At 37.9% G+C, this 12,185-nt stretch overlaps 1 protein-coding gene across 4 annotated transcripts in view; it reads left to right on the top strand.

Moving 5' to 3' along the window:
* The window catches only part of Mcf2 (MCF.2 cell line derived transforming sequence), a 120,141-nt gene extending 108,572 nt beyond the window's left edge, over positions 1 to 11,569 (top strand). For 3 of the 4 annotated variants that reach the window (NM_001427408.1, XM_087600202.1, XM_087600203.1), the window contains 2 exon segments: positions 1,544 to 1,650; positions 4,530 to 5,298. In NM_001427408.1, coding sequence (NP_001414337.1) covers positions 1,544 to 1,650; positions 4,530 to 4,556 — 134 coding nt within the window. In that variant the 3' untranslated portion in view covers positions 4,557 to 5,298. 4 annotated transcript variants of the gene reach the window in all.
* The last annotated feature ends 616 nt before the right edge of the window (positions 11,570 to 12,185 follow it).

Below are 12,185 nucleotides of genomic sequence, written 5' to 3'. Positions count from 1 at the left end.
TATCATATTATGGAGGTACACGGTGCTATACAAACATACAAGATCTCCTAAATAACTTTGGCAATAATAGCCTAGAGTCCGAGAGAAATGCCACATACTCAGCACTTCATATGATAGTCCTTAACCCTACTAGCTGAGGAGAAACAAGTGATGATGACCGGATGCTGCTGGGTTTAGTCAGTCATTTCCAGGTCAGTTCTCTTAGATGTTGTGTTGTGACTGCTAACCCCAGCAACATAAGAGCCTAGTATTAATGCTTTCATTTGACAGCTAAGGAAACCATATCACAGAAGGTTGACACAACTATTTCTAAGGTGACATGAATCGTTTATATGGCCAAGATGGGATTCTGAGTTTGTGACTTAGATTTTGACCTAGTTTCTTTTCTGTTTCTGTGATGAAAATACCGTGGTAAAAACAATTTAGGGAGGAAAGGTTTTTTTCTATTATTACATTTTATAATTTCAGGTTACAGTTTATCACAGCAGGGAAGTCATAGTTGCAGAAGCCAGAAGCAGCTAGACACATCACATCCACAGTCAGGAAGCAGAGAGAAATAAATGTATTCATGCTACTGTGCTTTCAAGAAGAGCTGGCTGGGATAGCTTTCTTTATGTTTATGAAGTCCAGGGTTCCAAACAAGAAATGATGCTGCCCCCTTTCAGGCTAGGTCTCAGCACATCACTTAAGGTAATCAGTATAATCTCCCACAGACTTGCTCGAGGCCAACATGGTCCCATCAAACCCTCACTGAGACTGTCTGCTCATCTGATTCTAGGTTGTGTCAAGCTGACTATATTAAAACTAACCATCATAGATGGTTTACTTTATCTAAATAAATTCAAATATATATGGAATGAAATGAAGGAAGGAAAGAAGAAAGAAAGAAAGAGAGAGAGAGAGGAAGAAAGAAAGAAAGAAAATTATACCTCCTACCTACAAGCTTATTTTTTGTGGAAAATGCAAAGTCTTACTATGTAGCACTGGCTGACCTAGCACCTGCTATGTAGACAAGGCTAGACTTGGATTAGTAGAGCTCTAACTGCTCTGTCTTCTGCATGCTGGGATCAAAGGTGTGTACTACCATGCCTGGCTACATGCAGATTCTTATAAGTCATGAAATGTCTAATGCATGCTTTCTGCCTACTAAAAGAGATGATCTAAGCCCAAATAATAACAATACCAGGTAGAATCTAACAAGTACTATTTGAATGGGATGAATAAAATTATTATATAATGAAGATTTAGAACCATTCTATCGTTTGTGATAATATATTCTGAAAATGTTTAATATTACTTTAATAATGCTCACAAATCCAAACTTCCAACCATTCTGAAATTTAAAAAAAAGTATAAAAAAGTATACTGTCATCCACTCTTTTTTGAGATGTCAAATTCAAAAATAGTGAAACCTAGGTGCAATTTTATTATATGCAGCAAGGCAAAAATGAAGGTCACAGCTTTGACTGTAGCAAGGAGCTGGCTTCTCCTGTGGTGGAGAACCAGATCCTCTCATTAACGGCTACACGTGTTTTCCTTCTAGCTTGGAATGGGATGCTGCCATGTACAGAAGGCACCGCTGCCACTGCTGAGCATCCATGCAACTCTCTCTCCCCTAACAGCGACAATGGAGAAGACAGGTCACAAATGGTTAGTATGACATACCACATCCATATTCCAGAGACCCTTATACTGAGGACATAGACAGGGCACATAATGAACAATATTTTTTCAGGGTCCTTGAGGTTTATTGAGTATATCTAAGGGAATCTTGTAAGCATTCATAAATCACTTCTCTTTATGTAGAATATATCTCAGTTATACACAGAAAACTACTGAAGTTACTTAAATGACCAATTTCTAAATTTCTATAAGTATATTGCTTTGATTGTTAGTTATTATTTTTCTAGCCTGACTATCTCTATTGTAGCCCAGGCTGGTTCCTTCTCTGCCTTAGGCTGTCAAGTGCTAAGATTATCAATGTGCGATTTCATGCCTGTGTCAATTTTAGTTTTTTTTTAAAGTGTTTATTTCATAACACCTTCGTTGTGTACATGTAAATTTTCTTTAAGCTTAGTTTTTGTAATTATAAGCTTAGGAAGCTAACAAAAATACTACTGAAATGTCCTGTGTTCCTTTCATCTAGTTATCCCAGTGGTAACATCTTCTATAATTATAGGACGTACCAAATCTTGCAAAGTGCATCAGTGCTAACCCCAGACTTTATTCAGATGTCATCAGTTTCCGTGTGCTTTGGTGTATGTGTATATGTAGTTCTGTATAATTTTGCCCAGAGCTGTGTTTTCCACCTAGGTATAAAAGATAGACCCAGATGTAAAGCTACAAATGTACTTTAGAAATTACACAATTATTTCTTTGTTTTTTTTTACACAACTGGTTTTTAATTAATATCAACCATATTAGTGTGAGAGAGGTTACATTTTTGTTAGCTATAATTTATAGAGGAAGAAATTAAGGGCTTGCAGCACATTTGTCTCAATCATCTGTATTAGCATTTCTCATATTTCAAATGACAGAATGCTAAGTCACTTAAATATATAAATACATAGTAATTGAGAGTACTGGCTCGCAACCATTTATAATCCAGCTTTAGGGGATTCTCTGCCCTCTTCTGGCCTCCAAGGGCCACAGGCACATATAATATGCAACAATTCTCAAAAAGGATTTTTATGACATAAGTTACAACTACTGAAAATATACTTTATTATATTATTAAAATTAGAAATAACAAAAATTTAGATTAAGAGGCCTACATAATTTTGAGTAAATATATATATATTTTTTTTTCTTTTTCTTTTTTTCGGAGCTGGGGACCAAACACAGGGCCTTGCGCTTGCTAGGTAAGCTCTCTACCACTGAGCTAAATCTCCAACCCCAAATATATTTTTTTATTAAAAAGTGACCTTTTTAAAGTTAAAAAACTAGTGAGAAATAAAGCACTCTTGCCAATGTCACTAATATCTGGCTTATTTAAATCTATCCTCAGCCAGGGCTAATGGCACAGACATTTAATTCCAGCACTTGGGAGACAGACAGGCAGGTGGCTCTAGGAGTTGTAGATCAGCCTGGTCTACAAAGCAATTCTAGGACAGTGAGGGCAACATGGAGAAACCCTGTGTTAAAACAACAACAACAACAACAACAACAACAACAACAACAACAACAATAACAGACATTCTGATTCTCATGTGGTTTTGAATGTAATCTGTTCTATTATACCTCAGATAGACTGTATAAAACTCGATGAATATGTGTGAGAATGTGAGTAAAACAGGCAAATACTATTGTAATGTTAGCCTGACCCTCCAGACAGATTGAATGGCTCTCAGGAAGAAATGCTCTACTTCCTATAATTGGCAACTCACTGGTTTAGATCAATTATATTAAGTGATATTTCTTTAATTTAAATTATTGGTAGGTGAATTAAATTGGAGTAGGTGGTTAGAGGTGATCAAGAAAGTCAGAGGAAAGCAGTTGGTATTTGAACCCTGCCTGTAGATGGTCTGGAAGGCCTTGTCAGAACTGGGTCTTTGAGCATTTATCCAATTATGGAATCAGAAAATAACTGGCTAATGCTTTAATTTCTGGCATTTGGAATGTAGGAAAACATATTTCTGGGTCTCACTACTGAGGAAAACATACAAAAGAGCAATGACCTTAAACAACCTCCTGACCTTAAAGCTTAAAAGAAGTTACGGGAGATCATGTCTCAAGTGTGTTCAAGATGTTCTTCATGATGACAACCTGATATTCTCTGGCCCGTGCACGCACGCGCGCGCGCGCACACACACACACACACACACACACACACACACACTCACCTACATACCTTGCAATTCATAGGTCTTAGTTAGGGTTTTACTGCTGTGAACAGACACCATGACCAAGGCAAGTCTTATAAGGACAACATTTAATTGTCCTTATAAGGTTCAGAGGTTCAGTCCAATGTCATCAAGGCAGGAACAAGGCAGCAACCAGGTAGGCATGGTGCAGGCAGAACTGAAAGTTCTACATCTTCATCTGAAGGCTGCTAGCAGAATACTGACTTCCAGGCAGCTAGGATGAGGGTTTTATAACCCATATCCACAGTAACACAGCTACTCCAATAGGGCCACACCATTTAATAGTGCTACTCCCTGTGCCAAGCATATATAAACCATCACACCATACATATGGCCATATAAGCAATATTACCACACATATACATGCAAAACATGTAAGTTGAGATGAGCTATTCATTTGGCTTTACAAAGACAGGAACTGAAAAGCAAGCCAGTTATGGTGGTGTGTGCTATAACCCCAGTGCCGGGAAACCTGAAGCAAGAGAATTGAGAATTTGAGGCCACGGGGCTATAAAACTAGTTCCAGGCCAGCCTGAGCTACAAAGTAAAACCCTGTTTCAGAAACACACACACACACACACACACACACACACACACACACACACACACACACACACACACACACCAAACTGACCGTAGAAATAATGGGTCACACTTCCATTGCAGAGATCCATGTCGGAGGTTCAGTTTTAAAGAAGCCACAGTGTCAACCTGTCACTGTTTTAAAGAAGCAACAGTGTCAAGTCGTTCTACCTGCCTGCTTCTCCACCCACGTGGAAAAAACACCACTGAAAAGTGTTTCATCCCAAATGGTGGGATTTTTCCAGATTAATATATGTAAACATGCACAGAATCAACAGCATAGATGTCTTCTTTCTCTTCGTCCACTTCAAAGCATTTTACTTCTAGTACTTTTTAATTTGTAAAATTTCATAAGTGTGTAAGACATTGTGCAGGATAAAATCTCATCTCAGAATATTTTTGACTTGAAAATTGTTTCTTCTCTGTCTACTTTACAACCAAATGCAATCAGTGTGCCTTGAATTGTTTAGCTTATTATTAATTAAGTTAAACTTAGGGCTGTAGAATAATTTAGGCCAAGTGAAGCACAACATTATGATTTGAAGCGCTTTTTAGACCCAGTGCTCCTTTAATCCATGCAAGATAATGGCAGCGTTCAGAAGTCCTGGGGGGTGGGGGGCATTAATAAATTCTATTCAGGGCTAATTGCCTTTTCTATGTGCCAAGATGAACTTTTCCTGAAAGTAGTTTACAAATTGCATTCAAAATGTAATATTTTCAAGCTTGTTTCTTTTTCCAAATTTGGGCTTATAATTCATATAGCAAATTAGCTGTGCTCTATTATCTTCTGTACATATCATGCTGTAATCCTTTTTCCCAAATAAAAATGAAACCTTCAGGTTCTACAAATTCATACTCTGGTGTTTGTGTATTTGTCTCCCTTCACAAAGCAATCTCGCTTATTTGGTCCTGCAGAGGATAGGTGCTAAAGCTCTCACATTTGCTATTGAAATAGAGAGCAAATCCTTCCTGTGTTCCAGTCAGCAGGCATTTAGGCACGTTGTTTCACCAGGAAGCTTGTAATTTCATTTTCCATTCATTACAACTTTATAGTCTGAGTGAAATAAGGACCTAAGAGATTGAAGGCTTCAGAAACACATCTAAGGAAGAAGATTCTCCATGAAGATTCTTAGGATCAGTGGTAGGTATTTTTTCCCAATGCCCATGATGGCTTCCCGCTGGTACACATGGGTAGTGAGTCAACACTTCTGCAGCGTCTCCAGCAGCAGTGATCACAAGAATACCTTTTGTTTTCATTGCTACCCCTGTGCTTCCAGAACCCAGTGAAAAGCTGGCTAACTTTGGCTGAGTGAAACAGTCTGTGAGAGAATCCTAGGCTGTACAGACATGTTTACTTAGAGCTCAGATGATCCAGCTGGTGATTGGTCTGACGCTGCAGACCACATTCTATTTGGTTGTTTAAGTCATTCATTAATCTCATATCTAATGCACACTAAAGTGTCAGGGTCTTTGCTTTGACACTTTACAAGAGAGCCCTAATTCTCTTTATCAGTTTCAATATTGACATTTTTAGCTTTATCATCCTGTCCTTATCCATTTGACCTTGTGGAGCAAGAGGGCCACAGTGCTTCTGTCGGCCTCCTGTTTCATTGCAGGAGCATGCAAAGTGAGATGATAGATTGCTTGGAAGATGACTGAACAAAGTCCCACCGCTATTTCAAAAAAACATTAAATGAAGCAATTATGGCTCATTATTTGAACTAAAAATTTGAATTAAAAGCCACATTGATTGTATGCTCTAACCCTGAAGGGGAGTGGGCACAAGTATGAATCTTGGAGCTGCAGATATGGTTCAGCAGTTAAGAATATTTACTGCTCTTGCAGAGAACTCAGGTTCACACTTAGGACCAACATGGTGGCTCATAATCATCCAAAATTCCAGTTCCAGGGGATTCAATATCCTCTTCTGACCTCTCTCAACACTAGTCACATATGTGGTACATATATATATATATATATATATGTATGTATATATATACATACATATATATATATGCAGGAAAACAGTTGTACATGAAACAAAATACATAAGTTTAAAAATAACAAATAATGAATCTTTAAAGTAATAACTCGTTTTCCTCCAAAAGACCAGCACTGTGTCATATAAGCCTTTGAATACATGCAACAGCTCTGCAAAAACTTGCTATAGTATAACCCACATGTGCTTGATCATCATCTATTATTTAGGTTGGTGAAAAATCTAAACAGAAGAAAAGGTCTCATTCCAGTAGACAGTTTACAGATTTTAACTGGGTTACTGTAGGCTTCAGAGTATCCACATTTACAGATATAATATTATTAAACTGTCCAGTATTTGAAGGCTAAAATTTCCAAATAGTTACCTAGTATTACACTGGTGTAGTGTGAAAAAAAAACTTTCTGTAATTAGAAACAAAGCTGCAAATAAATTACGCCTGTTAGCATTAAATGTTTCCTCCAATAGATTTGTGTTCGTGAACAAAGTGTTTAAACATGTTAATCTTCTTACAAGGTTGGTAAGTTTGAGAGATTTCACATGTTGTGATACCTTGTGAGAAATTCCTTACCAATGTGATACTTTATAATGTTAGTCTTACTGTGCAAGAATGCTTTAGCAATGTATATTATTTCATTCTAGGAACATGGTATTTCTGTGTGGTTGGCTTCCCCTATATACACATTTACATACATCCACACATACCTCCTATATACCTGTGCCTGCATCCAAGACTTCACTGTGAATGTCACAAGAAGCAACGAGAAGTAACTTAGTGTTTCTATTAACCCTGCCTTAGAAAGGACAGTTTCTTTAGACATCAGTATTCTCATAGAATTTATCCTTAGTGACATTTACCTAGCTATAAAAATAATAAGACTGATATGAATGTAATTTATGAAATTCTGACTTGTGCCTTTGTGCACTTTGTGTTGAATTCCATGGGGGGACATTTTCTCAATTGATGTTCCCTCTAACAACATGACTTTAGCTTCTGTAAGCTGGCATAAGAGCTAGCTAGCACATAGTCTTGAGGTATTATGTTAGCAACCAAACTCTCCAAATATTTAAGTTTTAAACAGTATATTTGTAAATAACATATAGGATTAAGATGAAAACCAGAGATTGGGCTGATTTCAACTTGTATGAACAAGATAACATCAAAATTCATGTATGTAGCTAAAGAAGGAGGGAAATGTCAAACTTTAAATACTTGCATTACATACTAAAAATCAGTGTAATTCACTATAATAATGTAATGAAGAAGAAAACAATACATAATCAGTTCAATAGACCCAGAAAAGCAATTGAGGAAATCCTTTTTCATTCATGATAAAACACCAGAAAGAAAAGGACTTTCTTAAAACTGGTAAAACTCACTGATGAGAAGCCATCAGCTTCCAACATATAAAAAAGACACGTGCTCCACTATGTTCATCGCAGCCTTATTTATAATAGCCAGAAGCTGGAAAGAACCCAGATGCCCTTCAACAGAGGAATGGATACAGAAAATGTGGTACATCTACACAATGGAATATTACTCAGCTATCAAAAACAATGACTTTATGAAATTCATAGGCAAATGGATGGAACTGGAAAATATCATCCTGAGTGAGGTAACCCAATCGCAGAAAAACACACATGATATGCACTCACTGATAAGTGGATATTAGCCCAAAAGCTTGGATTACCCAAGGTACAATCCACAGAGCATATGAAGCTCAAGAAGAAGGACAGAGTGCAAATGCTTCAGTCCTTAAAAGGGGAACAAAAATATTCATAGGAGGAGATATGGAGTCAAAGTTTGGAGCAGAGACTGAAGGAATGACTATTGAGAGACTGCCCCACGTGGGGATCCAGCCCAGATACATACAGCCACCAAACCCAGACACTATTGCTGATGCCAAGAAGTATAAGCTGACAGGAGCCTGATATAGCTGTCTCCTGAGAGGCTCAGCCAGAGCATGACAAATACAGAGGTGAATGCACACAGCCAACCATTGAACTGAGAACGGGGTCCCCATTGGAGGAGGAAGAGAAAGGATTGAAGGAGCTGAAGGAGCTTGCAACCCCATATGAACAACAATACCAACCAACCAGAGCTCCCATGGACTGAACCACCATCCAAGAGTATACATGGACAGACCCATGGCTCCAGCTGCATATGTATCAGAGGGTGGTCTTGTTGGACACCAATGGGAGGAGAAGCCTTTGGTCCTGCCATGGCTGCCCCACCCCCCAGTGTAGGGGAATGTCAGGGTGGGGAGGTTCGGGAAGGGGTGGGTGGATGAGTGGGGGAGTAACCTCATTGAAGAAGGGGAGGCGGAGGGGATAGTGGGCTTATGGATGGGAAACCAGATAACATATGGAATGTAAATTAAAATATCCAATAAACAAAGGAAAAAAATTAAAAAAAATGAGTCTCTTAAAAAATTTGTCAGGATTTTTAGCCTTAAACACATATAGACATGAGCCATTAAATGGATCCAACAGGATATATATATATATATATATATATATATATATGTATATATATACATATATATGTGTGTGTGTGTGTGTGTGTGTGTGTGTGTGTGTGTGTGTGTGTAAAACCATATCTAAAAAGAGATCATGAATCTGATTGGAAGTGTGTGGCTGGATATGGGAGGGGCTGAGGGGAAGAGATTGAGGTTTTAGAAATGTAAATGAAGTATTTGTGAATGAAATTTTCCAAACAAATATTTTAAAAAAATCTGAGTTTTAGAAGCAAATTAGAATAACCAGTGCAAATAGCAATCTAATGAATTTGCTAGAAAATGCATATAGTATCATAATTCAAAAGGAAAATCTCAAAGTTTATCTGCTTGGTTTCTATTTACTGTTGACATTTGCATTCAACATTAAGAAGATTTAGTGTATTTTTATGAGTCTTATAGTCATCATTTTAAATATAGATGTCCTGTTACTTAATTCAGGAGAAAATTAATTACTTTATTTTTAGCTGACTAATGAAGGACATATACAATTAAATATTTGATTAGCTTTAATTGGAAACGACTCCATTATGGTAGCCCCAGTGGACTCGGGACTTATTAAACCACTTTGACTACTAGACGGCAAAACAACTACCTCAACCTGCTCTGAGCCTGTGCTTATCTGGAAGTGTGTCGAGCTAACTCTCTGTATTCACATAGAAGGTGGGTTTTTTGTTTTGTTTTGTGGGGTGGGGGGAGCACATTACTTTCTAATTACTTTTCTTTGTCTTTTGTCATTTTTCTAAGAATAGCAGTGCTCTTTTTCACCACATCAGGTTTCGCATTGCTCTTGAGAGTTGAAGTAAGATTTACAATGTCATCAACTATCTAAGTGTTTATTTTATTTACCTCAGTGCTGCATGTATAGAGAAGGTGATAAGTTCTGCATTGCCCAGAATTTTTTTTACTTTAGATCTTAATGAAATATCCATTACTCGGGGGGTGGGGGGGAGAACTCAGCTGTTTGAAGTCTTCAAAATTTAATTGCGTTGTAAATGTATTTACAATGCAAATGTAGTTGCATTAATTTTACATTAGAATATCTAACCATAATTATTCCTTATATTTCAGGTTAGTATGAAATCGTTTGTACATCAGAATCTTCTCCCTAACGGGAACTGTCTTGCCCCAAAGCACTTGCTGCTCTTACACAGGACCCAGGTTAGTTCCCTGCACCCACAGGGGTTTCACAGCCATCTGTAGCTCCAGTCCCACAAGATCAGAACTCTTTTAGACTCCATGGGCAGCAGGCACCCACATGGTACATTTACATACATTTAGGTGAAACACTCAAACACATAAAATAAAAATAAATGTTTGAAATATTTAAATAATATGTCTGTATGCACAGAATGTTATAGAGTGGTATTACAGACTTTAATAATTTAAGACAATACCAAGTTGTGCAAATTCAAATGTAGTTATGACCTTGAATGTTACAATCAATGTTCACAAAATGCTGTATTTGAGTTTGTTTATAAATGTAACAGCAATATATTAATTTTATTAGGCCATGAATGTATATTACTTTAAAACAAAGCAGCAATTTCCCTTGAAGTCTTCAAATTTTAATTGCATTGTAAATGTACTTACAATGCAAATGCAGCTGCATTAATTCTACATTAATATATCTAAATTTAATCATTAGCATATATTTTTCAGGTTAGGATGATATCATTTTTAGTTAAAAATTCCCTTTCTCTCTCTAAGCCGAACTGTCTATTTTATGTCATCTTGACAGAAGCTACAGTCATTTGGGAAAAGGAATGTCCAACTGAGAAAATGCCTCCATAAGAAGTCTGTGGGACATGTGGCCCATACCTATACAGCCACCCAATTAGACAAGATGGATGAAGCAAAGAAGTGCAGGCCGACAGGAGCCGGATGTAGATCTCTCCTGAGAGACACAGCCAGAATACAGCAAATACAGAGGCGAATGCCAGCAGCAAACCACTGAACTGAGAACGGGACACCCGTTGAAGGAATCAGAGAAAGGACTGAAAGAGCTTGAAGGGGCTCAAGATCCCATATGTACAACAATGCCAAGCAACCAGAGCTTCCAGGGACTAAGCCACTACCCAAAGAATATACATGGACTCACCCTGGGCTCCAACCTCATAGGTAGCAATGAATATCCTAGTAAGATCACCAGTGGAAGGGGAAGCCCTTGGTCCTGCCAAGACTGAACCCCTAGTGAACGTGATTGTTGGGGGGAGGGCAGCAATGGGGGGAGGATGGGGAAGGGAACACCCATATAGAAGGGGAGGGGGAGGGGAGGGGGAGGGGAGGGGGATGTTTGCCCAGAAACTGGGAAAGGGAATAACACTCAAAATGTAAATAAGAAATACTTAAGTTAATAAAAAAAAGTAATAAAAAAGAAAACACAATAAATAACATTTTAAAACATCTCATTCACAAAAAAAAAAGAATAAGGAAAGGCAGGGAGGAGTGGGGAAGGGGCTTTGTAGCTTGAGAAGCAGAAAACTGCTTGTTACATAACTCATTTCCTCCTGTGTAAAATAAATGATGTAAATGACAACTTCAAATTATTTCTTTAATAAAATTAAATAGTATAAGAAAATAAAGAATACTATCATATCATCTGCAAAAAAAAAGAAGTCTGTGGGAGCATTTTCTTTTTTTTTTCAAGATTTTATTTATTTATAATAGATGAGTACACTGTAGCTGTCTTCAGACGCACAAGAAGAGGGCATCAGATCCCATTACAGATGGTTGTGAGCCACCATGTGGTTGCTGGGAATTGAACTCAGGACCTCTGGAAGAGCAGTCAGTGCTCTTAACCTCTGAGCCATCTCTCCAGCCCCGGGAGCATTTTCTTAATTAAGGATTGATGGCTGTGGCCAAGCTCATTGTGAGTGATGCTATCCCTGGGTTGGTGGTCCTGGGTTCTATAATTAAGCAGTCTGAGCAAGAAATGGAGAACAAGCCAGTAAGCCATGTGCTTCCATGGCCTCTGTATCAGCTCCTACCTCCAGGTTCCGTCCCTGACTTCCTTCAGTGGTGGAATGTGACCTGGAAGTGTTAAAGATGCAAGAAACTTTCTTCCCCAAGTTGATTTTTGTTATGGTGGTCAATCACAACAGTAAAATCCCCTAAGAGATTCGGAAGTATTTTCACTTACATGTTTAGCTTCAGTTTTGCTTCATGATTGTATGTGTGAAACAGAGAGGGTGGGGTGGGTCTGATCAGAACCAAATGTAAAAAATG

This window comes from Rattus norvegicus, chromosome X (assembly GCF_021556685.1).
Source record: "Rattus norvegicus strain SHRSP/BbbUtx chromosome X, alternate assembly SHRSP_T2T, whole genome shotgun sequence".
NCBI lineage: Eukaryota > Metazoa > Chordata > Mammalia > Rodentia > Muridae > Rattus > Rattus norvegicus.
This window is presented reverse-complemented; position numbering and strand designations above follow the sequence as displayed.